Genomic DNA, 27,234 nt, shown 5'->3' with positions numbered 1-27,234 from the left:
TAGATCTTTTAAGTCGATGACATCAAGTAAGTCCAGCATCTAGGATCCATTTTTGACACGCAACTAAGACGACTTTTTATTTAGAAAACATCGCTTATATTATACACTTCAACATTTGAAGGTAAATCCAGAAAGGTATCGAACAACTCGGTCCCATTAATTTCCCACTTTGTCCCATCCTCGGTCCCCAAGGTCATATCAGGGCGTACTTTAGACTGGACTGGTGTCGAAGGGTACTCGAATGGATCGTCGGCCACTCTCGTCAATTAGTTGGCCATTCCACGGAGTTGCAAACCGATTTGCTGATCCTCGCAATGTGCATGCGTAAACAATTGATTTTTGAAATGCCAAATTTCTTCCTGTAAAATATCGACCTCGGTCTCTTGAACGCTTGATTTTGCATCAGTGGCTTGTAGTTGAGCGCACTCATGCTTCTTTTTTTCTCGAAACTTCTTTGCGGCGATACGGTTGCGCTCAGGGCGTTTCGCTTTCCCGGGGGAGACATTCTCACGTTTTTTGGGGGGGGGGGGGGGTTAATCTACAGCAATTGACGGGAGAACAGGAAAGGACGGGACATCGATTATCACTTTTATGCGTAGGTATTTACAATAATCTCGGACCAAACTAACCCCTTGGGTGTGTGACGTGTATACTGTAAGTTACAGTTGGGATGAGAATCTAAAACCAGTGGGCCGCGGAGAATAGCCTGGGACCCGCAGTAACGACTTTCCCCACATCAACGATACGGCTCCAACTCGAGGGGAGAAATACTCCGAACGCGGAAGGCGTAGCTATACGGTACTTTTAACCGACCAATCGTGGTTGAGCATTCCAGCGCCTTTGATATGAATCCCTTGTCAAGTCCTACCACTTTGGGTATTATTCACGTCATCAAAGATATGAAATGTCCTAAATTCCATTATTATTTGATGTTGGGCTGTAGGTTCCCAAGGTATTAAATCTGGTTTTACTATACGATTTGCGATAAAAGTCCGCTATTGGTCACATTTTTCAAACTCGATGGAGCTTGATTGCAACCACAAAATACATATGACGTTGATAAATACTAATACTATATGTAGTTGATAATATCCTAATTTTCTCTTTGCCCTCTTTCAAGTATTAGGGTGCCCAAGAACTGCGACGACCATGCTTCATAATAGGTAAACCCGCATTATCTCCCAAGAATATTCAAGATCATGTGGCAGCTGACGTATGACTTTGATTTGTGATGTAGAATTTCACACAAGCCGAGTAAGGAGCTCTTGAACAACTTTCATAATGCGTTTGCTGGTTGTTTTCCAATTTCCGACACTCAAAATCACAAGGAAGGCCAATCTACAAGGTATGCAATCTAATACAGAAGCGCCTGCAATCGTCAAACTAATTACAAGTAGCAAATCAAGCCCATTAGAGAGTATAATGAATAACCCATCAGCATATGCTCCGGGCTTTATGCCCCACATGTCGTCTCGCCCGAATGATTTGCAAGTATTTAACCCGGGTTTTAATTCCACCCAAATCGATCCCGTTAGTGCTTTGCCATTCATGGACCCCCTGGATATGACTGGAACTGCGCAATATCAAGATGATGAACAATTCTCTCCCACAAACCTTGCGCAAACGGAAGATATCTATTCCTTGCCGGAGAGCTCTTCGGGTGTTTCACAAAATGAATCTTGGAACTCTCGCTTTAATATGTCTTCTGTGGGACAGCAATGGGGCAATCCACAAATAGATAAAGAAACAGACATGAAAATGAATATGCCTCTTCCTCATCTAGATTCAGGCTATGAAACGATGAATCCATCTAATGAGCGCTCGCATTTTGGTAGCAGCCCTGTGTCTCTACCCATGAACCAAAGAGATGAGTCTTTGCAAAAGTGGCAGAATGAGGGGTGAGTTTACTTTTATTCTTCCTTTTCTTCGATATCCTTGGATACTAATGTATGTCTTTCGTGTCTGCAGCTTTCGATATTGTGTTACGCTAGCAGCCCCAACTGCGATGACACGGAACAGCGAAGATCCAACACTAAGCTACCTGAACAAGGGACAAGCTTATAAGTTGTCAATAATGGATTCAAACCCCTCAATGACCGGTGGACAAGCGAAAAGATACCGAGCCTTTGTCCGAGTAACATTTGATAAGGAGGATGCAAGATTGAACCCAGCCGCCTGCTGGCAACTGTGGAGAGAGGCCAGAGCCATGAACTATAATCCCCGAAAAGAAAGCGTGCCATTTGCCGTTGAGTTTTCTGGTGCTGCAAATCCTAGATTTCAATGTCAGATTGAGCAAAAATCTTTCGATGGCTTCTGCATCACTTGGACAATGGACCCTGCTGCGGGTTTCAATCTTTTCGACCTCTCGGTTCGACTACATTTCCTGTCGACAGACTTCACCCGCTCAAAGGGGGTGAAGGGATTACCTATCCGTCTTTGTGTGAAGACGCAGGAATTGATGCCCCCTGTCGATTATCCCGGGTCTGAAGATTCAGAGATTTCTTTCTGCAGAGTACAGCTTTTCCGGGACCATGGTGCTGAACGCAAAATGTCCAACGACAGTGGGAATCTGAATAAGGCGATTGAGAAGCTGAAGCATAAAATGGCTAGTTCTACACTGAAGCCAGTTGCGCAGAAGCGCAAGAGAGGCAGAGTTCCTGAGCTCAATAATCCCGCTTTGGAAGCAATGCGTGCACCAAAGGTTGAGATGAAACAAAGCGATGATGGACTTGATTCGAAGCTTGTCGAACTGGAACATATGGCTCTTTCTATTCAGCCTAGAACCATCTTAGCGCTCCGTGGAAGCAAGGAAGACGACCCAGATCTATATGCGGTTCATATGCCGGATATTCAAAGCAATGAATTCCGCTCAGAGGTCTCACCGACACATATGCCAACTCCCAGCTCTAAGGATAGTGGTTCTGGTTCGGAACATTTCACACCAGGTGATTCAGACAATGAGAAAATTAATTATGTGTCCACAAAGCCACCCACATTCAGTATGCTCGTTGACCCCGTTCTACTTTCTCACAAATATCTAATTGAATCTCATAGTTGCATGCTTCTACGTTCGGCTTATGCTGGAAATTTCTCAACAGCCTGAGGTTTACCGTGCTGTCTACTTGTCAGAGCGCACAACACAAGGCTTGGCCCTAGCAATCTCTAGGAAATACGGCATCACTCCATCGAGTGACTTGGATATATTTCATGTTAGCGAAAAGGATCTAAAAATATTGGTTGATGATGATTTTGTTCAATACATTCCAGAGGGTCAGCAGATGACTATTCAACTGGATAAAAACTCCTTAGGAGGGGACTCGGAATTTCATGAAATGCGGCTGCTTTATTAATACATATTATTTATCTCTTACGTTTTTATGATTTGGCGCATACGGAGCCCATTTTCCAGGGCGCTTGCGTGTCTTCTTTTCCTTTTCTGTTTTTCGTTTCGACAGATAATACCCAATTGTTTTTTTGTCGAATCCGGTTATACCACTGGCGTTCGCTAGGACTACTTGTGGATCTTGAATAGAAATATGTATTGATAGTCAAGTCTTTTTACTGATGTAAATACTACGCCTCGCGGCTTGGAATCCTCTTTGGCATTTTATTTCCAATTCATTCACACTCCGATTCATACTATTGGTGGATTTCTATCTACTTCTAAGACTTCGTTTTTGCTAGAGCCTCTTACCGAGGAAGTGAATGCGTTACTCCTACCCAAAGAATGGCAGCCTGGGTCACCCAGGCCTTATGCAGAGGCAGGGAAAGCATATGCACCTTTAAGCAAAAGCGGGCCAAGAACTTCGAACCCAATAAGGACTCGGAGACAGCTGCAGGAGTGGTGTTTTCTTCGCTTCAACATGCAACAACACAAAAATTGCCAAGACAAGTGCCCAACGAAGACGAACACGATACCCCGGTCCAGAATGTCGCAGGATGCGGCTGTTGCGAGGTCAAGAGTGGATTATGGATAGCAATACAGTTCAGCGCGAGTAAGATGCACCAATACTGCGCTGGTTTTTTCTAATCTGTACGCGGACGCCGACGAATCAGCCAGCGCATAAGCAGCAATTTACACTTCCGCAAGACCTAGACTGCGAAGTTGCGAATCGAAAAGGAAAGCCGAGGAGAGGGGAGGATAGGAGAGGACCCCACTGTACTCCACTGTCTGTCCGGTTTGGTGCTTCAGCATTCGAACACGCCGCACGTCTCACTTGGGCAGCAATGAATCACACGGTCGCACCACATAAAAGAATCCACACGAACGAGTTGATCTGCAATGTTGTGGCTCTCGAATTTGCTGGCTGTGGAACAGGGTCAAGTTACACAAGGGAAGGAAGACTTTTCAAACAAGTAGAATTATGCCAAGTCAAAATTGTAGTTTGAAGTAGAATGTAAACATTTGAATGTTGGGCGATGCAATCAATTATCGCTCCATTGTCCGAGGTATCATATCGTAAAACCAGAAAAAGCCCCAAAGTCCCCATCCAATCCATGCTGAGGCAAATCTATGCACAATATGCAAATAACATTAAATAAACAGCCGAGACAAAACCACCCATAAATCATAAGCAAGAAAACAGATGGATCATTGTAGATCTGTCTGGGATGAAACAGGAGATTATCCAAAAAGCAAAAATCAACAGCCAGCTGGTATGTTCCAGCTTACAACGCCTCAAACGACCTTTCCTGAAAACAAAACATTCGCCCCGCCTTGGGGACTATGTGTTCAAAACATGCCTCCCTAATAGATAATCCAATATTTTCAGAGTTTCAAAGCAAAAAAAAAAAAAACCACAAAAACAAAACAAAAAAACAAAGAAGTCACTGTGGCCAGCCTCCTGGTATGTGTTGGAAATATTAAAACAGTAGAAAGTCAGGGTCGGATCAACCGTGGAGGAAAAAACGGGATATGGCCATTGAGAAAGGATGATCACAAGTGGCCTACATCCGGTGGACAATGCAAGTATAGTCACGATTGTGGAACCTGGGGAAAATCAAGGAAGTCCGGATAATCCAGTGGAAAGAATAGGAATATGTCCAGGGAAAAAATAAAAGCAGGTGGGAAAGAAGCAGCCTGTCGATGTAGTGCAGCTATTAAAAACTCCAAGTGGACAACAGGAGATAGCGAAGTCTCCCGAGATATAGTTCGAAATCAAAAAACTCCGAAGGTGGGTAGCGATTCAACATGGTAGTAGAAGGTAATAGGCGTGTGGATCGTGTAATAAGCGTGATAAAGTAGGTAGGAAGTAGCAAATCAGAAGATCGGTCTAGTTGATCTCAGGTTTAACAGACCGGGATAGGAGGTCCAGGGAAAATATCCACGGGGATCGATTGGTCCACGCAGATGGGATGAGGGAACACAACTTTGCAGTCTGGCACCTGCTCCGAAACGATAGGGGACATGCAGTTGTAGTCGGTGTAATCCTCAGTAAGGGCCGAGACGTCTGAGACGGCCGAGTCGGAGAAGTCAGAGTAGTGTGAAGAATCCGATGATGACCCAGAAGGCTGGGCATGCAGGGGCTCTACGGGAATGAAAGGCATCTGGGGCTGGCCAAAGTAGTCGGCCTGCGGAATCTGGTCCGGCACCCAGGGGGCCACAGGGGGTTGTTCAGTAAAGCGAGGGCAATCCACAATCAACTGGCGTAGCTCCGGTATGGTAATCCTCTTGGAAGGGTCAAGTTCAAAGACGCGGCTGAGAATACAGACCATCTCCGTAGATAGAGGAAGGATAGACTTCAGGAAGAAGGGATCCTTAAGATATGCCCGGAAAGTGGAATCATCGGTGGAGGCCCGTTTCCATGGGTTGCGACCGCATGTTAGATTGACAAGCATAACACCAAGACTCCAGACGTCATTGGCTGCGGAGACGTAACAAGACATGGGGCGGGGGTTGGTCTGTTGACATTCTGTTTGGGATAAATTAGGCTGTTGTCCGGGCGGGAAAGAAATATGGGTAAGGGGGGAAAGCTTGAAGATCATTAATGCGATACAAGTTCCATATAAAACTTACCAGGCGACATATAGAAAGTGGATCCGCATCCGAAATCCGAGGTGAAGTAGTCCGTAGTGGCCAAGCCAAAGTCGGCCAACTTGACAGTCATGCCTTGATCCGTCACCAGGACGTTCTCGGGCTTGAGATCCCGATGGTAGATTCCGATGGAGTGGCAGAACTGTACGGCATCCAGGAGCTGTAAGAACACACGCTTAACCAATGGGTCATTGGTCACATAGTTGCCTTTATCGGTGATACTGGAGAATAGATCACCTTCCGGGCAGTATTCCATGACGACGTAGGTACAGTCCATGGAGTCCATAATGCGAACCAGGGAGACGACATTAGGGTGTTGGCTGGCCAAATGGTGGAGGCGAATCTCGCGTTGCTGGTACTTTAATTGTCGGGGATCCAGCCCGGACTTGTTCAAGGCCTTAACAGCATAGGAGATGTTGGTGTGAATATCCACGGCGGTATAGACTACTCCGTAAGCTCCGACACCCAGGATGCCGGTTAGTTCCAGACGGTTGGCCAAGATAAGTCCTAATCGGTCCTCGGGAGAAAAGCAACGTGGTTGGGGAGAAGGAGGTGGTGTGGGAAGCATAGTGGGATACATGGTGTATCCGGAAGTAAAATAGATAAGGGGGAGTCCAGAGAGGAAGTATGGAGATAAGACGACGGGGAAAGATCCAAGTCGGTAACGGTTCGAGGTCCTTTTGTTTATAATCCTCTAATCCTTAAGGGGGTTAAGGATGCGAGTAGCGAAATAAGATCCAGTGGCTTTTGTCCAGGGAATTATATAAAAAATGTATCCGAAAGAAATCCCACGGCATTCAAGGGCAGGCCATTCCACGAAGTAGGTAGATCCGTAGGGGGCGAATATAGAAGTTCCGGAAAGTGGTGGCGGGTAAGAGTGTTGTAGTATAGTAAGATCCAAACAAGAAAAAACAGACCCGGAAGATAGAGGGAGAGAGAGAGAGCACAAGAAGCGGGAAACCAGAAAAGGATGCAAAGGAGAGTATATAAAAAAGAAGAGAAGAATATGTATAGAAGAGGAGGAAAGAAGGGAAAGATGATAGAGTTGTGTAGGTGTATAATAATAACCAAATAAAAATAAGGAATATTTCCCCTAAAAATTATAATAATAATAATAAATCAGAGGGAAATCCTAAAGGGAGGGGCGATAAAAATATCGATGATGCGTCGAGTCGTGGGCTTGGTCCATGTGGACAAGGCCAGGCCACCGTGGCTCCAGGGAGCGGTGTGCAGCCTGCACTAGTGCCGGAACTAGTTTACGAGTTGTCTGGGCCCCACCCAATCACTGCCTCCACTAGGGCTCCTCTTCAACCAACTTGCAGGCGCCACCTGCGGGTCCCAAGGCATCTTTTGCTACACTTTTCTGTTGCCCCCTATTCTGATTTGTGCAGTTTATAACAGTTAGGAATGGATTGTCATAGAAGGAAGATTCTCGGTTTGAATTTTATTATTTTCGTTATTAATTTTAATTTGACTTTCCAAGTTTCCCCTCCTGATTTATTGCATGCGTACTCTCAGAGGACTGTGGCAAGCATGATTGAAATGATTCGAGACCTCTCCGCCACCTCATCCCGTTCCCACATGGATGCTTATTGAATGCATCTTGTGTCTCCATAACGCCCTGCTCCACCCTCCTGTAAAAAACAAAAAAAAAAAACAAAACAAAAACTTGTTGGCCGAAAATAATAGCAATGAATAATCATAATTTCTCAACCGTGTTCCGTGTTCCGTTTCACCTGTAGCAGGGGGCCCTGCTTTTCTGCCTACCGACCAGGATTATGATTGACTGGAGAAGGATCCATTCGGAGTATGCTATTAATTACTGTTTGGCCCCAACTCTATTCCTCAAGCTCTAAACCAAGAAGCACCGACCACCAACGAAAAGTGAGGCGATGCAGGAGGGGTCTTGTGGCCAACCAGAGCATTCGACACCGTTCTCGAAAACAGAACGAGTGGATCCTTCTTCCCGGCTTTCGTTGGTGGCACGGGCCTGCAGACCCTGGGCAAACTGTGACTCCAGTTTCTGACTGATTGGTCCAACGTGGGTGGTGTTCGGGGGCGGATGCATCACGCCCTGTGCGACTCACCAAGGCGCCTAAGTCTGTGTCAGAGTGAGAAAAAAAGCAAAGAAGGTGGCTGGGAAATGGGAAATGGGAAAAAGGACGAGCGGGGGCAGGATTCTGCCTTTCCCTGCCCCCTTCTTCCCCCTCTAACGTATGTCCCTCGGGCTCTTGCATCCTTTTCCAAAAGGCTGTCCTGTCCCTCATCCCCGGGACTAACCGGACCGAGTCCTCCAGAGTATAACACAGCGTCCCATCATTTCTCCCCCTTTGACAGACCAGTCAACCTGCGGTGAGCATCACATGATCTGCACGATGCATCACATCGACTCATTGCTGCACCCCAGGATTGGCAATGCAGCTGAACCGCTTGCTTCCGAGAATATGAAGATATAGCTTCCTCACCGCTACCTAGAATATTACCAGTCCTATGCTTCTTCCTCAATAGTTTAATGCATTCGATCAAGGTCAACGGTAATACTAAGCACTCTACTACGTATGCTCCATATTTGTCCCAAACTATCTTTATGCTTTATCTGCCGTGCGGATCCTCGCAAATTCCAGTCTTAGTAGATCATCGGCCCTGCATGGAGGCGTAGAATGCCAACTGCCAGGGGAAGAAAAACAACTCTCAAAGGAGGAGTCATCAAGATTCACTGCTCCACAAAATAAACACATATCGACATCATCAACACCCCAAGAAAATGAATGAGCATGAGAATGAGAATGTGAACATGGAGTAATAATCCTTCAACTTGCCCTTGTAAGCTTTGTTCCTCCGTTCCCGGATACCTTTGCCACTAGAGGGGTGGCAACCATGGAACGCGGAGATCTTCGCCTTCGAGAACTCATCCACACGAAACAACAATCTAATTTCCCACCTGTCTTCCTTGGAATTATCCCTGCAGAGTAAAGTCAGCCCGCCACGGGTTGGAACTGAAATGCTACATATCCATATGGAGTAGTCAAATCTGTTATCGTCCTCGTACATGTACCCCCATGTACACCGCATGCAATTCGCGCCACCCATCCTACACCACATGTACAAAACCAAACTATTGCTCTCTCCACATCATTCCGAGTACATACATCCTATAGTAGACTACAATTGTAATATCCACTCGGTACATTGCCTGTTCTCCAAACGCCATGCATCGCCGGTTTTAGCCTCACTCCTCCATTCACAATCCTCCTTTTTGCCTTTAGCTGCCTTTTTCCTCAACCCTGACTTCTCTCGTATTCACCTCAGCCCAGCTCACTGGGTACGCAATTTCCTTTCTTCTGCCCAATCGGCTCCCATCCACCCCATCTTCCCAGCACACAATATGCCCATTTGTCCATTGTTTCGGAAAACATGGCACACAGTGAGGGGCAAGACTAACTAAGTGCTGCACTAACTTGGCAGGAAATGCGTAGTTGGCTTTTCGCGTCCTTCCCCCGGGTCTCCGACTGGCTTAGTAAATAATAGCATTACATACCTTGAACTCTGGACTCCATCCATACCGAATGAATGAATTGGTTATTGGTGCCGTGCTTGTGATGTGATTACAGTTGTGCTCCATCGCAGGAAAGGGATGAACCACGCGTTGGATAACGGGCGGCCGTTTGTGATGTGATGCATCAGACTTCGGTCTGGAATGAGATCAAGATGAGCGTGGCAGCTCACCTCCACCGTGGGCTCAATTGGATCCGTTGATGTCAGCACTGCTGATCTAGAACCTTCCCCTCACTCTGCATTCTTTTAGCTGCGTGGACGGTGGAGCTGGCAAGTTTTGGTCCGGCCGGGTTGGGTCAGTGGTTGGCCGATTTTTGATGGATTGCTATTGGATGGATATATCTCCATGTCCTTGAGCCTCCTTTGCCCAGGTGATTTCTTTGTTCCTGCTACTACTACTACCCAGGTGTGGTGGACCTCTAGCTGCCTACATGCAGTAGCGTTCCCACCTGAGCAGAACTGCCTAAACATTGACTGCTTCGATGCCCTAGCGAAGTGCCAGTAGCGATCCCTTTACTTTGCCGGGTAATACTATGATGTCGTACACATGTAAGGAGTATACATCCATCTTATTCCATGGAATTCAGCTTGTTAGGAGTGATTAATCGAAAATTAATCTCGGGTATGGAGTGACTGTGCCAACAAACTACTCTCACTGGCAGTAGCTCGAGTGTCCGTCATGCTTCAAGCTCGTCACGGTGTTTCTACCTAAATCAATCGGCTCTTGCTATTCAATTTGAAACCAGTATCTTATTTTGTGATTCTATGTATTATATAAGAAATGGATATAGTGGGAGGCTACTGTTGAAAAATAGATACAGTTTAACTATTCAAATGCTGTAGAGTGGGTAAACTTCAAGTAGTTTTTACGGACTGTGTGCGCTCTGCTGAGGAGTTTTATGTTATGTCAATCTTACTACTATCCGGGCAATTTCAATGCCTTTTAAATCATATCAATGGGTCGTCACCCGGGTTCACTAAACTCTTATTGATCGTAACAAGCTGGTCAATACTCTTGACAAGCTGTTAATGGTTATATAGCTTGATCTGAGCGATGTCTGGGCAATATTATCTAGGGTGGTGTCGATGCTATTTAGGCAATGTCAATAGGTGTTAACCAAGTTCACTACCAACTCTGGACTATAATCAATTGCTAATAATTCTTATCCAGTGTCAATATGATTCAACCGAGTCACTACCGACTCTGCCCAGTAATAATTTGCCATGCGTTTCAAACCATATAAATGCCCATGGACTCTATGGTATAAAGGAGTACCAAATGTTATCAATGAAATTTAATGAAATAGTGATAATATGATATACTAAGTGATTGTCATCTCTTCAACTCGCCTGAACCAGAAGTGACAAAGTGAGAATGAATTATCTATTTAGCACCTAGCAAGACCCCGACGAAAAGTAGAAAAGTAGAAAAGTAGCAAAGTAGCAAAGTAATAAAGTAGGTGAAAGCATAAACATAAGTATATCGCCAATTAGCACGCACAGCTTTATTGAGATTAAAATTTCTTGTGGTGGCTTCACTGCGCCCTTCCCTAGTCCAAAGTCATTGTCGATGATCCAGTGCTAGTGCCCATAATCCCGATAGAGATGATACCAATGTCGATGATCCATATCAATTCAGATACCTACGATCTACAGCACCACCACCACCACCGCCATTATTCCCACCACCATCACCTGGCGGACGCTGGCTGACTGACAATGGTGGTAACGTACCCGCGAAATCTTTTCCTATACGATTCACCGACATAAATCCCCGTGCCTTCAAGAAGATATAAAGACGCCCGGTGTTATCAGGACATGTCGCAGTATAGAACCTGTGCCTTAACCAGGGCCCCAGCAACCGTATGGGTTCAACGGAAAGGTTATTGTTATTAGGTGATATAGCAACCTCTATGAAATCCCGTTTTTTCAGCATAAGTCCGCCCTCTTCATTTCGGCAGTTTGTTCTAAAGCTGTAACCGGTTCAAAATAGGAAATCCCCGAGGCACTTATAACCTAGATATAACGAAGAAGAGGTGTGCCGGGACGACGCGGTGGTGCATCCGGCTGGGACTGATAAACGCCAGTCATGGTCTGGCTTATCAGGTGGTTCCTATCCCTCTCCATTATGGTACGAATATCAGATTCAGTGTCATCATTTAGCCTAATAAACATGTGTTTATATGGAGTCCGCGCGTCAGGTGGCATACTCGCTTGGGGACCTGGTAAATTTGGGAGATCGCCTCTGATGTTTGTTTCACCAGCGTGTGGAAACTCCGCGGCTACTGCAACCCTTGGAACATGGCTGTGGTGAATAGGTTAATCCCTCAGCCTCTGAGATTTCTCGGGATCGAAGTTTGTTGCAGTAGGTGGATCATTTACATCTTCCGGTGCTAGAATGCACCGAAGGGAAATTGGGGCCTATGATTAAAATATGGAGATTAGAAGTCATTTTAGAAGAATCATGTCCTTAAATTAGATTAAAAAGTACCTTTACATTGGCAATGCCCCCTCCTGAGAGCCCTGGGACGGATGGGCCCCTGAACTTTGTAGGCCAACACTTTCTTTTCTTCCAAAACCTGCGCGAAGGTAGGGATTCTCAAAGCTAAGAAATACCATGTCAGCATTGGTCTTCCATGTCTTTGAGCTTAAGAATGATGACATAGTACATGTTACATACCCCTTCGACCCAGAAACCAGTCCAGCCCGCATGTAATTTGTTCCAAACGAGGTATTCATGCCGGTCAAAAAGCCTTGGTTCACAAAGTTGCCTTCCTCTCGACCAGTATGTCACATACCCAGAAGTCCACTGAAGGTTGTTCGCCTGATACGCCCTCATGATAACATTTATAGTAGGTGATACCTGTTATCTATCTCCGTCCTGGGTAAGCTGAGCATCCAGATCTGTTAAAAATTTCAATCAATCTGCTACATCGTCAGAGACCCCAGGGTGCATGGCCCTCAATTCCCTGCATTGTGTTAGGGAGATGGTATCATGTTGTTATTTGAGCCGAGTAACTTACTCTCGAAGCCTTTTAAGCCCTTGCAGAACCCTCAATCTGTCGAGAAAAAGCGGATTTCAAGCAATCTCAGTAATAAGCTGCCTACAACGAGCAATTTGCGCATCTGAATCCCTAAGAATCATTGTTAATTTGGCTATTGGCTATTCTGACTCCCGGAATATAACTGTAATATTCAAAATCCTGTAAAAACGACAAATCAGCTCATAGGTCGATGGAAACTTACTTGAGATCAAGGTTGACCTCTGTCTGCATCGGTGCAGTCTACTGCCAGTACGACTCCAGTAGCTATCTCTTGTGGATCAATATCTGCAAGCGTCTTATTGTGCGGCTTATCGAATTTTTTAGACTCCTCCTTCTCAATTTTCCAAAGCTCGTCAAGCTTCTCTTGCTTAATTTTGTCAACTGCTTCTCGGCCCTTATTCCTAACTTTGTCAAGTCCCTTAAGTTCCTTCTTGTTAACCTTGTCGGTCTTCTGGGATTTCGTCTCTTTCTTTGGAAGCTTTTCGGTGAACTATTCGCCAACTGCCTTGACAGAGGATATATTGGCGACCTGATTCAAAAGTGAAACTTTTTTTAGGTTTTTAAGGCTATGAAACAACTGGCGAAACTACAAGATCTTATTCTTCAAGAAGAATATACCATCGAAGTTAATCGAGGGCGAGTTTTATGCTGGGATACTTCAGCTTCAATGGCATGATCTCAAAGCCAACAGTACCGAGTAATAAGCCACTAACCTCGACCATGCACGCAGAAAACTAAATTTCAAAGGAATCCTAGCTGTGAGAAGTGCTTTGGGACACCATTTATGATTGAAGAGCTGGAACTGACGAAGCTCGACAATGTTGAGTGCGAGAATCAAGAGTGATTTATCAAAGAGAAATGAACCAATTAGCCTTGTCAGACAGAAGATCCTATTCTACTCGAATCGCAATTAATCTATATACGATCATCATGGACGAGGTCCTACATCATTTAAATTCTCAACATCTGCAAGACATCGAGATCGCTTTCCAAGCTCAAAGCCGGACCCCACGGGCCCTTTATCACCTATGGCGTGGCTTGTTCTTTGCTCAAGAGTTTGAAAGGCCTTGTCTTTCAATCCACGAAGGTTTAGAAAGGGAAAGCAAGCCAAGTGCTAACAACAGCCTTGCAAAGGTTGGCTTCCAGGGCTCTATTCAAGTTTCTAGGTTCTGGGGTCACCAACCACATAAAATAAAGCCGACGGTGAAATGCAATCTTCAAGTTCAATGCTGGAGCGGCCCGTAACTTGAACGTGAAGACAACAGTGCACAGCGCGGGCCCTGAAGGCATGCGTATGAAGATAGAATAGGTATTACCCGGTTTGGAAGTGGACGAGGCAACGCCTAACGTAGTTTCAAGACCAACTGAGCCACCTTTCCAAACTCAACCTTAGCCGCTATTGGAATAGCCCGTCCTATAATAGCGGGAACCTCGGGGGTGAAACTTGCAGAAACAGGCTGCCACTTGCCTAGTTTATATGGAAATCGCCGTCGGTGATTAAATAAGACATGCAGCCTGTAGCAGTAGAACTCTTTAAAACTTGAAGACGGGGAATTTTGATTTTAACCAGAAATGAGCTGGAGGCCACGTTTTAATTTGAACCATACAGTTGGAAAATAATACAATTAATTGAAGTATTACTAGAGTATTGCTTGTTCTAAGTGGAGACGCTATACCTCGGCTAGAATGACTAGTATAAAATTGAAGGACACCGAAGGGACACAGGAAGAAAAAAATCTTATTTCTAACCTATTTAGGAGTTTGGAAACAGGAACTGCCCAATCGCCGTATTCGCTCGCTCTATGTTGCTGAAAATAAACTATAATACGAATAAGAATGCCCCCAGGGCTAGATGAGTGGGTATCCATCACGAGACCCTTTTCCCTGAGAGAAAAAAGAGGAGGGAAGAGGTAAAAAAACATCAAGCCCTGGAGTATTTGCAACCATAAAATGTACATATTATTTATATTCTGTATGTGCCAATTGTCCCAGAATATGAAAAAAAAGCAGTCTTTGGCCCAAAATGTCACAGCTGATTTTGCGTGATGAGGCTCCGCCTTAGAAAACAAGTCATGAAGGAGTGGGGCCTGCTGGACCCTGAGATGCTTGGGTTTATAAACGACGGCTTCTGATTAGCCACGAGGATCATTTGCGAGGCTTAGCCAGAACCAAAAGGAGACAAGGCTGTATAAATGTAAGGCTAGTTAAGTGATCTGGCCCCATTATGAGGTGTTAGGGTAATGGGAAGTGCTGCACAATGAGCCAGTTATTATTTAGGCAGACGCATTCCCCAATTAAACTTTTCTTTTCTTTTCTTTCTTCACAGTCGATCTCATTTAAGATCTCAACATTTCCGGGACTGATTCTCAAGCTTGTCTCTTGGTGGTTCTTAAGATGTCCACTGTCTGCTGTTGGCGGCCGTCTGCAAGTCGACGGAAGGCGACATTTCCATCGTGGTTGCCGTATCCAATCATCGGGTTAGACCAGCTTTAACGGCCGATGATGAACACTGATCTTGAAAAGCAGAAGAAGAAGAATTGACTAACAAGATGCAACACACAGGAGAATTGGGGATGAGAAGAAGAAAAAAGGAAGAAAAAAGAAGAGAAAGGATAATGACAAGGAAAGAAAAAGAGAAAAGGGGAAAATAGGGAATCATCTATGTCGACATGTTCTCACATACTAATGGTTGCACAAGAAGGTTGACCGATGCCATGGTGGCAGTCGGGGGTGAGATTTGACCAAATACTGGATCATTTTGGCTTGGGCCATCCATCCATATCTCCCCACCAGCGGGCTCGATACATTTCATCACCCAAATTGATCTTGCGTCGATGACCATCAACTACCAGACTAATATGGAAACCACGGAACTTGGTCCAGAGTGATTGCACATATATGAAGGCGCCATCTGGTGCAAGGTTGAAGCTCTTCAGATCAGATAACGGCAACTCCTCATACTGATCGGTGTGGTTGACTCCATGACGATCGTTTGTCGTCACTTCGAACCCTTTCATATACTTTTCGATCACATCCTCATACTCCATGAAATACTCACCCGTCTCCAGATCAAGCGCATGTGGCCCCCGATCCTCCGAAACAAGGAATTTTCGCTCATTTGGTACAGGTACAAGATCGTGAGGACCAGCCCACCACGAATAACCCTTGCCCCATTCCGTCTCGATCGTATACGCATTTGGCAGCCTATAAATATATCGATCGTCTTTCCTCAGTTGCCCGGTCGCTGCATCAAATGGATACCCCTGGACGACACCATAGGCTGGCACTGGATCCGAGCCATCGGCGGCTGCATCAGTTCCGCACGCCCAGAGGATTTGTTCCTGTTCATCCCAGATCATGGCGTGAATAGCCCGCAGACCGGTTATATTCTGGAGGATAGGGGGTTCATCGACAAGCGGGTTGGCTGCACTGGCATTATAAACGAGAATACCATCCCAGGGTCGTTGACCGGTGGTTCCGATCGCAAAGAGGTCATTGGGTAAGGCCTCGACGGTGTGGGCGTTCCAGAGGAACTGATTGTCGCGACAGACGGCAAAGGTGATCTTCTTATCGTTGACAGGATCGTCGGGGAGGTGATTGACGACCATGGCCAGGTCAGCGTATACGGCGCCCACGCTCTTTCCATCGTGCATGTATTTGATCTCGGTCGCATCGTTGGAATGCGCCCACAGGCATTTCTTTATCGCGGGCGGCAGATCCTGCGTGACATCTTCGCGACGGAAACTCCAACTGATCTCGCCGGTCCGATCGTGAATTTTGAGCAAAGGGGGATAGCCATATACACCAGTGATGATGTTTTGCCAGGGCCGATTCTCGGGTCGTAATCGGGCTTGTGGTTGAATTGGGGGCACGTTTGAATCGGCCAGTGGCTCGAACAGCAAGGAGAGCCAGCTGAAAAGGCCGCCGAGCAGCATGATTCAGGTGATTTTGGGGGGAGAATTTGAGGGGTGAGGAAAGGTACTGTTACCTATTCCTCTTGACTTCGTGTCTCGCGTGACAACAACCGACCCCAAAATCCGAACAGAATTATGAATGCTGTTGCCTTTCTGGAGGGATCAGGGAGTTGGCGTTGGGGATTGGGGGAGAATGGCGCAGGAGTGGGGGTGAGTGAGATTTCGGAAATCCCTCCCTATACGAGTGGAGACCAACTGAGGGGGAACGAATGGGGATGCAATCGCCGCGAAATGATGATATGCAACTGGATCGAACTAAACTGAACAGAACCCTTTGGAGCGTAATCCAAGAGCCTTTCAGGGGACGGACGTTGGAACTGATTTGGGCAAAGACACTCATTCAGCCTCGCAATGGCCCTTGGCATCTTGGCGAATGGGGGCCAAGTGGGGAATACAAGAACCAATTGTGGAGGAAGAAACGAGGCGGAGTTTCCACTTAAGAAATTGAGACCCTGGACTGGGTTAAGGGTCGCGTGTCTTGTCTTATTAGAGGGAGAAGCACATCATTTCCCATTGTCGTTGCGTTCCTCTTCTTTTCCTCTCTTATCATCACTCTCCTTTTTAACTACCTCCTATATTTTTTTTATTGAGATATATGCCTAGGAGCAGATCTCCTATGTGCTTCTCAACATGAAGGTGGCCGGCGTGGTGAACTTCGTGCGCTACCAGGCCAACCATGTCTATCAGAACCCTCAAAAGACCCTGGCCATTCTCGAGGTTTTCTGGGACTTTTCGCGTCGTTATTTCTTTGCATTAGCATTTTGGTCTTTATTCGCTGCCAAAGTGCAACATTTATACGCCCATCTCTATTCTCTTCCCTTTGAGAAATTCCTTCTCTGGGGACCATCCTTCTTTTTCCAAGATGTGGCCATTCTATTACTGTTTCGGATCTTTGTGAAGAAATGGACGGGGTTGATTGCGGCTTTCAATGCCATCCTCGTTCTTCCTGCCAGGTAAATCTCCACCCTCTCCAATCCCTCTATCGCCCCCTTTTTTTTTATTACGATTACGAGATGCGAGTTATGCACGATCGTCATTGGTTCATTTCGAGCCATGGGACATTGTTTCAAAATTTCAATCTCAAATCAGAAAAGAAAAAAAGGGGTTTTTTTTCGATCCGGGAACAAATGGGCATATTCAAATGAATGATCTAACCTTTTTTTTTTTCTGATGCAGTTTGATCGTTTCTGGCATGGCAGCAGCCAATTTCTCGGTCTACGTCTTCACGGGGGCCGAAATCCACTGGCGTCAAGCTAAGACGTTTACGGGGAATGCGGCCGCACTACGCACTCTGTTATCAGGATTAACCGGTTTTTTGATCGGGGAGGCGTTACTCGTGGCTGCTGCTCTTTTCACGGCTCGGCCAATCCACTCGTTTAGTGGTGGCGTTCTACATGTCTTGGCGTGGCCCTTCCGTTGGTTAACCGCCCGACTGCGACCGTGCGTGGAGCCTTGGTTGCAACGCTTCCATAATCGGAAGTCCAATTCAAAGAATACATCATTACCCGATCCTCGAACATACGAACAGATTCATTTGGAAGATGATTATCTAAACGACTCGGCCGAGGAAGAGGAGGAAGGTGACTATTTACTCGACCCGCTGGGTAACAACCGCTCCCAGGACCATGAATTCTCCACTCAAGAGCAACGTCGACGGACGGACCGTCTACTGCCACGAGTCCTGGTGCTCACATTTGTGTTTTTGGCTGCCACCTTGCGTATAGTTCGGCCGCCTGATCCGATGTACCTGTACCTGTCGGGTACCTTACCTTTGGCCTCATTTTTTGAAGGCGGTCACCGGAATTCGCCAGTCGATACCACTGGTTTACCCCGCTCGGAATATAGATTTTTGGATAAAAGCACATCGCAGGCTACCCCGCCATCATGGGATTGGTTATCTGGGGAACCTGGCTCCGGCTTCGAGGATTGGAAGACTATGACAAATGAGTCCCTGCATTATAGCCCACAGAAGAACCCAATGCACATTTCCAATCTGCAGCAGCCAGTTCTGGAGTCGATCCGAGGTGCTTTGAATGACGGAAGCGTTAAGATTAAGCATGTGGTCTTGCTGAAGCTAGAGAGCGCTCGTGCAGATACATTCCCCATACGCAAGGACTCTTTCCTCTATAATCGCATTGCAGAGACTCACAAGAATGATGAGATCCCTGCCGACGTCGAGAAACTCATTGCCAACCTCACTCGCACCGCTGAGTACTTGACCGGATTTGACTCCGGGTTCAAGCATGACGACAAGCTCTACTCCAACCCCAAGGCATATGGCGGTATCAGTGCCAGAAATGCATACACAACTTCCACCTACACACTGAAGAGTCTGACTGGTACTCTGTGCGGCGTGACGCCCCTCGTTGCAGATTTCAACCGCGAGTGGGAATACGACATCTATCAGCCTTGCTTACCGCACATCTTTGAGACCTTGAGCCACCAGAAGGGCATCGCAGCTGAGCCAAACACTACCGATGATTTTACCCAGTGGCCCTGGCACTCGGTCTGGATGCAGTCAGTCACTGACAGCTATGACAACCAAGACAAACTCACACCAAAGCTGGGTTACCAAGAAAAGTTCACAAAGGAGATTATCGAAAAGCCCGGTGCAAAGCACTACCCAGTGAAAACTAAGGAAGTCAACTACTATGGCTATATCGATGGCGAACTTCGCGACTATATCCGCGACGCAATTGATGACGCAGAACGCGATCATGAGCGCCTCTTCTTAACCCATCTCACCGGCACAACACATCACCCATGGGGTCTTCCAAACGATATCTATGCTTCGCTTCTGGGCTCGACCAAAAACCACGGCGAGGACTTGAACAGGTATCTCAACGCTGTCGGTTACCAAGACACTTGGCTCGCCGATATTCTGGCTATTCTCGAAGAGAAGGGCGTCGCCGATGAGACCCTGCTAGTCATGGCAGGTGACCACGGTCTTTCGCTGCCCAACGACGGTGGTATCACACCTTACGATAACCCTCACGTTGGCAGTTTCGCCGTTCCCATTGTCCTGGCGCACCCAAAGCTTCCAGTTCTAGAGGTCTCTGGTCCTGTCAATAGCAACCAGATTGTGCCTTCTATTCTGGATCTTCTCATCGAGTCGAAATCCATCGGCGAGGAATCTATCCAACCCACCAAGGATATCCTCTCTCTCTACGAAGGACAGTCACTTCTCCGTCCCCTCACCCAGGAAAAAGATGGCATGCAAAATTGGCAGTACACCGTTATGAATACCGGTGGATCATGGCTGGCCGTTCGTTCCGGCGCGAAGCCCCAATTCCGACTCGTCATCCCGCTCGTCAATGATGTAGAGTGGCGATTCTCCGATCTGAATGCCGATCCCAATGAAGTGGAACCCGTTTCAAGATTCAGTCTCGCTGACTTGGCCACCGTCATTCGCAAAGAATATGACGATGAAGCGCTACGCTGGCTCTATGATGCCGCTTACGTCACGAACTGGTGGGTTGAACAAAATTGGAAGAAGTACGGCTACCACCCAAAGGATAATGATGATGATGATTGATTTCGAGCGTGAATCTGCTTTCCTCGAACCCATTTCATTTTTATTTTCTTTTTGCATTTTTGAAATGAGTAGAGAAGAAAGTTTCTCTTGATCACTGGTTATGATCAAGTCTGGATTCTCGATTTCTTTCATTATTCAACCTGGCTGGACTGGGTGCAACGAAAGACTTTGCGGAAGTTAAGATATGTCTCACTTGCCAGTGTTGGGTTTGATCCCAAGAGCACATAGATATGCATTATTAAGGCTATATTTCAAATCTTTGGAACAGCAGTTGCGTATCAGAAGGATATCTGGAATAAGGACCTTGGAATGGGATCAGCAACATGCTTGAATAAAGATCCCATGTGGAACAACTACATACCATATCATACTAATTACTTGGAGATATCACATTGAATCATTACGATCATACACGCAAGACATTCCTCTGCATTACAATAGAAGCATCCATAAGATGAATACATACACATGTACTGAAACAAATTAATCATCCACTGAACTCCCCTTGGTTCATTGTAGTTGTAAAGTACATACATACAAACTGATAGTTGGAAATCTGCTAGAATCTAACTCCGAATGTAACACTAAATAAAGACTGCTTCCAAGGCTCCTTTTTATGAGCACGCTATACAACGATTTCGATCATAGAATGAAAGAAGAATGATATTCCGTACAAGACACCAAGTTCTGCAGACTATATCTTCCGTGCTATGAAGGGATGTTTCAGTGCATCAGCAGGCGTAATCCGTTTCTCAGGATTCAACCCCAAACACCGATCCAAAAAGTCCACAAAGAGCGTCAACTCCTTAACTTCAACATCAGACATTCCACGCGTCCCATTACCCATCAACCTCGTTTTCAAGTCACGGGTCGGTTTCTTGAAATCCATTATGCGAGTAACAGGACGACCAGTAATCTTGTCTTCCTCCGTGCTATGGAAATTAAGCCCATCGTCAAAGTGCAGATGAGCCAGTGATCCACGCCGAAGGAGCTTAGGCGGGTATTTACCCCGACACTCCATGATAGACTTGAGCATCTGGTTATTGTTTCGGCCAGTGAAGAGGATTTTGCCTGTGTATAGCTCGAAAAGCGTACATCCGATAGACCATACATCTATCGCGTAGTCGTATGGAATACCCAGGATGATCTCAGGGGCACGATAGAATCGACTAACGAGGTACGGGGTGATTTCGTTATCAGATGATGAAGATGCGGAACCCAAATCGCAGACCTTCAGGACATTTCGTTGCTCGTTAACGAGTAGATTGTCAGGTTTGAGATCTGCATGGAGAATGTTACATTTGCGCATCAGGCTTAGGCCCAGGAACATCTGATGAGCGTAGGCGCGGATAGCGCGAAGGTTAAGTCCGACGTCGCGGCCGAATTTCTTCAGCACCTCGCGGAGGTTCATGCTTAGGTTTTCAAAGACCATGCACAAGTGTCCTTTGTGTTCGAAGTAGCGGAGGAATTTAATAAGGTGTTTTTTGTCTTCCGGGTCCGCTTCGTGGAGTTGTTCTAGGATTCCAATCTCTTTCATTCCGGCTTTGCGCATGGTGTCGTTTTGGCGGATGATTTTGATTGCTACTAGGCCTCCTGTTGTGGCGTCTGTGGCTCGTACGACGGAGGAAAACATACCCTTGCCCAGATTCTGGGTAACATGATACCGACCGTTGATCAACTCTCCAATGCGGAGATTGTAGTAGCCTTCTGGATCATCCCAGTTGTCCATCATGCTGATATCGAGTTCCTTGGCTTGGGGGATGGCTGACAAAGCTGATGCATGCGTTGGAGGCTCGTCTTTGTCTTCGGCAAACATGTCATCGTCGTCATCATCTGCGAACATGTCATATGGATCCTTTGCTGGGGCTTCTGGTTGGGCAACGGGGGTATCGGGAATGAGAATGTCCTGCTTTACGGTCTGTGTTTCATCGTAGGTTGCGGACGAAATGTCTCCCTTCACACTTTGACTACCGTCATGTTTTTGTCTCTCTTCTTTCATGTCCATGGTTGGGTCGTAATCTGCAGCGGAAGGCTCATCTTCGTCAAGGGGCCCATTGGTATTAACCAAGTCCGTATCTTGGCCGATGTTGAAATCTGGGAAACCGTCATTTGGAGTTCGTGGGGATTCTATAGATGAGGATTCATATATGTCAGCCTGCTTTCGATTCTTGTCTGTTGGGACAAGGAACATACCCGCTGTATCTTGGACACTGGTGGCATCCGCACCAGGAGTTGATGAATCTGTTTCGACTTCACCTGCGTGTACTGCTTTAAGATGCAAGGGCGTTGCTTGGCTTCGGTATTTGGCTCGGATAGCCTCACGACGCTTTCGGCGAGCTTCCACGGCAGCAGCTTCGTCCATCGGCTCAGAAATATCGGGTTCCTCCACGGCATCTGATGCGGGGGTTTCGGGTCTGTACATTTCATTAGCTTCATACTTGGCAAGATTATTATGGTAAGTGACATACTCATCAGCAAAATGAACACGCGTGGGAAGATCCTGCTTCATCTGCTTTGGTTTGGTTTCAGCATTAAGCTTGGAATCCCGAGAACGAGCTGGGGGCTTTCCTTCGCTCACTGCCTGATTAGATGAAGGTCCACGTCTCTTGGGGTTTGCTGGCTGCGCCTTGGATTCCGAGTCATCATACTGTTTCTGCTTCCTCACTTCGCGATACGGAGATCGGCTACGGGTACGTTGACGCTTATCTCGGCGTCGATCGTACTCATCCGTGTATTGCAGACCACCGCCGTAGGTCTCTTCCCTGTCAAAGTCATGGTATGTCTTGTTCTGGCGGCGTGGGGCCGCGCGATCATTTCTATCGTCGTGCCGAGGCCCATAGCGACGGGAGGGTTCGACCCGGGCGTGCCGACTATCGTACTGATCATGCTCTTCGTCGCGTCTACGCTTGTATCCTTTGTCGCGGTTATGCCGATATGGCGAACGAGAACGAGAACGGGATCGTGAGCGCGAACGTGAAAGCGACCGTGTCCATGACTTTCTTCGGTGTGGTGATCGACTGCCTCGTCGTGGAGGGGATCTGGTTGCAGCAGATTTACTATCTCTGGGGGGACGGTCAACGCTGGTGCCATTAAGAGGAGATTTTGACGCGATTGCCTTCAACTCTGAGCCTGGCTCGATGATCTCACCCTCTGAAGGGGTCGATGGAGACCTCGACCTCTGATATGATGCCATTGCTACCCAACTTGCGAGATGGCGCTGTCAGCCAAGTAGCGCGAGGTGCAATTTTTCTTCCCTTGCGGGTACTTTAAAGTCTTCTTCTTGCGGCCTTTGGAGGAGGCTTCGGAAAGAGAGGCTCAGTTAGCGTGAACTCAAGAGACAAAATGAATCTTTGGGGATGTTTGAAAGTCCAACCGGCTTGAGAGGCCTGCCTTCACACCAAAGCCTATGTGTAGCTTCGATTATCCCAAGCACATAATTAAAGAGCCGGGTCTTTGAGAAGGTTTGAATTCGAGCGTGAGAGATCGATGGGGGCGATCCACGCTCTGATGGGGGAAATATGTGATTGAGAGAGGAAGCTTCGTGGTTTGCGCAGAACGGATTCTGGATTCAAGATAGCGCCGCCTCTAGAACCTTATCGGGTAGGCGGTCAGCCACTTCCCCTCTTGAATTGATAAACCCGGACAATTTATTTTTTTCTTTGAACGCCTCCCCCTCCTCAATCGTCTCCCCTCGGTCTTTTTTCAGTCCCAAATCAATCTCATTCCTCATACTCATCATGGGTGGCGCAAGCAGAGAAGGTACGCGGCCGTGATACGGAGTGTGTTGACTCACCATGAATACATTGCTTACCATTAACATAGGTGGCAAGGTCAAGCCTCTCAAGGCCGCCAAGAAGGAAAAGAAGGACCTCGATGATGAGGATCTTGCCTTCCACGAGAAGCAGAGAGCCGGTACTTTCTCAATTCATGATAATTAAGCCTATGAATACACCTAGCTAATACTCAGCGCATTAGATGCCGCGGCCAAGAAGGCTATGATGGAATCCGCCAAGGGCAAGAAGGGTCCCCTGAACACTGGTCAGCAGGGTATCAAGAAGTCCGGCAAGAAATAAATTGGAATGGAAGGTCGCTAGGCGCATAGCACATGGAGGAAATCGTCTCCCATCCATTTTACGATCCAAACGAATCATCCATATATCCAATGAAAGCGCAATATACATTATTCACCTTCGCGCCACTCCTGCAGATTTTTGATTAATAGTTAATTCTCTGCCAGGATCCGGTCTAGTCTTCCATAGAGAACAGATGTTCTTCAACTTAGTATATAAGCTACACAATATCAACGTACATTTCCAAAAATATTGGTTAATTGAAGTATACATCACAGACGACCAGAAAGTGAAACGGAAAACTTGAAACAGCACCAGAGAAAGCAGGGCACAAAAACAAGCTACATGGCCGGGTATTTGAATCAAACGAAACAAGCACCAACAAAAGAAGATACGCTCGGATCTCATAAAAAAGGAAATGCAAAGTCGTAAAAGAGAAAGGAAAGAAAAGAAAACGCCAAAATTGTCATAATTGGAGTATCATCTTCTAATCCCCAACATCAAGTATGACTTAACTTGTTACGCGCTTGATCCATAGATTACTACCGTCTCCGTTGCTATTCTCATCAAGTCGCCTCCATGCTCGAGTGATCTTTAACCCAAGGTCATGCTCCTCTCTCTTGATCTCTGCAATCTCATTTTCCATGCTCAGAACAGTTCTTTTCACTTCTTGCTTGGCAGCAAGGTCGTAGGCAATAGAAGTGGGTTGAATGACACGAGTCAACTCGGAAATCACCGTTTGCAGATTGATTCGGCGTCGTCCGAGCTCATCTCGTTTGCTCTCCATGGCCTGGACGCGACTAAGAGGATCTTGGGGATCACTCGCGGGGGGCTGTTTGACTGTATCTGAGTCCTGCGCAGTCTCTGCTGGCGTTGGCTTTCGAACTGGCTTCTTTGATATCGGCATTCCGTTGGGAGTCGGGCGATGTCGAGACATGATAGAAGAAATGTCTCCTGCAGCTTTAGGTTCACTGTTCAAGCTATCCTGGGGATCATCCTGTGGCTTGTTGAGGATAATTGCTGGAGGACTTTCTCGGGCATTCGGACTATCTCCAGGGCTATCGCTCGGGCTTCCATGGGGACTGGGAGCAGGACTGCCAGGTTTAGGCTTGATTGTGGCACCACCAAACTGTACGCCAGAATCGCTAAAGGGCTCTGTGTCAATCGATGTATCAAGCCTTGGCGATGGTTTGAAATCTCGTTGTTCTCGTCGAGGCCGTTGGTGATATTGCTTTGATGGAGGTGGCCTATGCGGTAACGTCTTTGGGCCGCCACCAGCAGTGATCGTTGTCACTGTAGTAGGCATAAACTCGGTATGAGAGGATCGTCGCCTGTGTTCGTTACTGGGATGCTTGAGATGCTTCTCCTGCTTCTCTTTCTCGTGTATACGGGGTGATGAGCCTCGTCTAGCTTTGGCGTCTCTCAGCCACGGTTCTGTATCTTTGAGCTGATTGAGCTGAGGAGACTCGGGTTTGGAGAAGCCAGCCATGCGGCTGCGAGCCTGTGCTTGGGCGATCTTCGTTTTGGCTTGGAGTTGCTCACGGCCCCAGTTTAAAAAGCCTGATGCAGAGGCTGCAGACTTGTGGAAAGTAGTCTGCTGCGGATCTACTTCACCAGTCTTTCCAACTTTTCCTAACGTAGGCTCCCCAGAGAAGGCATCCCAGTGCGTTGGATGCCAATGATGCTGTCGCTCTTTACTTGGTTGTTCATGGGGTGCTTGATGCTGTTTCTGCCTTTGGCTGATTTTTGGTCTGGGGTGCTCTGATTTCCCATAATGCGGCTCCCTAAACATGGGAGCCTCGGGACCCGCATGCTGGACTGGTTGAATAAAAGGCGGTTCCTCATATGCGGGAGACTCTGCGGGAGAATAGTCTATCTGCAGAGTTGGGATTTCTTCAGGCGTTCCCACTGCAAATGCAACGACTTTCTTCTTTGTCCGCCCAGGCGGAGATGGGGGATCCTCGACATTGATTGCGCTTACTGGGAAATCGCCAAAATAATCCAGTGTTGTCTTCTGTGTACGGGGAAGTGAGTTGTTTGATTCGTCAATCGGCGAAACACAGAAACTGCTGATGCTGTCCCGCATGTTTAATTCTGGCGATGCCAAGGGAGAAACCGCTGAATATCTATTTTCATTAAGCTCCTGGGGCGCTGTTAAATCCCCACCGGTGTTGATATCGGAAGACGATTCAGACTGGCTTTTGAATAACTTAGATCTCTATTGGTGGCCCCAAATGTTTTTGCAGATAGCACTTACTCGGGCACAAGAGGCAAATCTTTGGAAGATAAGTCTGCACGCGCGGCACCTGACAAGTCCGATGTTATTGTAGTCCCCGAGTTATTATCAGCCGATGTGGGGTTGGATATGCCACGTCGCGATCGACCAAAACCGCCCTTCGACCACATATTTATCTGCGGCTCAGGAAATTTTGGGATGACGTTTTGGATGCCCAAGTGCGCGGGGATGGGGCAAAAAATAAGCAAGGATCGAAAAGGCAAATAAGCTGGTGATCTTGATCGACGTTGCGTGATACTTAGAAATGGAGGGCAAGATTGCAAATGCAGCAACACCACTTGGGTAGTAAAAAGTAAAGAAAGCAAAAGTGGCCGGGGCTTGCCGGATCCACACTAATGAAGGTAGGCGTATGACGGTTGACCACGGGTGTCAGCACAAAGATCCAAGATGTGAAAGACCTTAGAAAAGAAAGGATGGATGGAATGGCAAAATCAAAGATGAAATCAAACAGGAAATGAGAACTCAACCCCCAAAGCTTACCGGAAATGGCATAACAAATTCCAATTAAAAATGGGGGCGACTTGTTCCAGTGGAGATGTCAAATACTAGTAGATTCAGGGACACAGGGCTGGAGGGGGGAATATGGATATGGTTTCATGGAGTTTCATGTTACGCTTGTTTTTGGTACGCTTTAATCTTAACCGCTTGTCACTACTATTTATAGTAGGTACTATGTGTATCAGCAAGCGCCCGGTCCTTTTTGATTGTAGATATTGGTTCTACTCC

At 46.8% G+C, this 27,234-nt stretch overlaps 8 protein-coding genes across 8 annotated transcripts; 3 read left to right on the top strand and 5 right to left on the bottom strand.

Annotated features, from left to right (window-relative positions):
• Nucleotides 1-1,800: 1,800 nt before the first annotated feature.
• N7478_003246 (uncharacterized protein) lies at nucleotides 1,801-3,269 on the top strand (the record flags this gene model as incomplete). The annotated part of the gene is made up of 3 exons (XM_056919460.1): nucleotides 1,801-1,898; nucleotides 1,969-2,999; nucleotides 3,055-3,269. Coding segments are annotated over 3 exons (1,344 nt in total), but the record flags the coding sequence as incomplete, so codon positions are not given.
• A 2,020-nt stretch (nucleotides 3,270-5,289) lies between these two features.
• On the bottom strand, nucleotides 5,290-6,614 carry N7478_003245 (serine/threonine-protein kinase; the record flags this gene model as incomplete). The annotated part of the gene is made up of 2 exons (XM_056919459.1): nucleotides 5,290-5,912; nucleotides 6,017-6,614. The coding sequence occupies 2 exons, from the start codon at nucleotides 6,612-6,614 to the stop codon at nucleotides 5,290-5,292; spliced, it is 1,221 nt and encodes a 406-aa protein (XP_056782617.1).
• Nucleotides 6,615-7,886: 1,272 nt separating this feature from the next.
• On the bottom strand, nucleotides 7,887-8,102 carry N7478_003244 (uncharacterized protein; the record flags this gene model as incomplete). The annotated part of the gene is made up of 1 exon (XM_056919458.1): nucleotides 7,887-8,102. The coding sequence occupies one exon, from the start codon at nucleotides 8,100-8,102 to the stop codon at nucleotides 7,887-7,889; it is 216 nt and encodes a 71-aa protein (XP_056782616.1).
• Nucleotides 8,103-15,386: 7,284 nt separating this feature from the next.
• Nucleotides 15,387-16,568, bottom strand: N7478_003243 (uncharacterized protein; the record flags this gene model as incomplete). Its single annotated transcript, XM_056919457.1, has 1 exon — nucleotides 15,387-16,568. The coding sequence occupies one exon, from the start codon at nucleotides 16,566-16,568 to the stop codon at nucleotides 15,387-15,389; it is 1,182 nt and encodes a 393-aa protein (XP_056782615.1).
• A 669-nt stretch (nucleotides 16,569-17,237) lies between these two features.
• N7478_003242 (sulfatase domain protein) lies at nucleotides 17,238-20,142 on the top strand (the record flags this gene model as incomplete). Its single annotated transcript, XM_056919456.1, has 2 exons — nucleotides 17,238-17,560; nucleotides 17,784-20,142. The coding sequence occupies 2 exons, from the start codon at nucleotides 17,238-17,240 to the stop codon at nucleotides 20,140-20,142; spliced, it is 2,682 nt and encodes an 893-aa protein (XP_056782614.1).
• Nucleotides 20,143-20,836: 694 nt separating this feature from the next.
• Nucleotides 20,837-23,335, bottom strand: N7478_003241 (putative serine/threonine protein kinase (Prp4); the record flags this gene model as incomplete). The annotated part of the gene is made up of 4 exons (XM_056919455.1): nucleotides 20,837-22,269; nucleotides 22,336-22,556; nucleotides 22,611-23,055; nucleotides 23,200-23,335. 4 exons carry the CDS (start codon nucleotides 23,333-23,335, stop codon nucleotides 20,837-20,839), a joined length of 2,235 nt encoding a protein of 744 aa, XP_056782613.1.
• Nucleotides 23,336-23,879: 544 nt separating this feature from the next.
• N7478_003240 (translation machinery-associated protein 7) lies at nucleotides 23,880-24,215 on the top strand (the record flags this gene model as incomplete). Its single annotated transcript, XM_056919454.1, has 3 exons — nucleotides 23,880-23,901; nucleotides 23,965-24,054; nucleotides 24,118-24,215. The coding sequence occupies 3 exons, from the start codon at nucleotides 23,880-23,882 to the stop codon at nucleotides 24,213-24,215; spliced, it is 210 nt and encodes a 69-aa protein (XP_056782612.1).
• A 508-nt stretch (nucleotides 24,216-24,723) lies between these two features.
• Nucleotides 24,724-26,298, bottom strand: N7478_003239 (uncharacterized protein; the record flags this gene model as incomplete). Its single annotated transcript, XM_056919453.1, has 1 exon — nucleotides 24,724-26,298. One exon carries the CDS (start codon nucleotides 26,296-26,298, stop codon nucleotides 24,724-24,726), a length of 1,575 nt encoding a protein of 524 aa, XP_056782611.1.
• Between the last annotated feature and the right edge of the window lie 936 nt (nucleotides 26,299-27,234).

This window comes from Penicillium angulare (genome assembly GCF_028827245.1).
Source record: "Penicillium angulare strain IBT 27051 chromosome Unknown utg000003l_segment0_segment0, whole genome shotgun sequence".
NCBI classification, from domain to species: domain Eukaryota; kingdom Fungi; phylum Ascomycota; class Eurotiomycetes; order Eurotiales; family Aspergillaceae; genus Penicillium; species Penicillium angulare.
The sequence above is the reverse complement of the archived record's forward strand: the minus strand, read 5'-3'. Positions and strand labels throughout refer to the sequence as shown.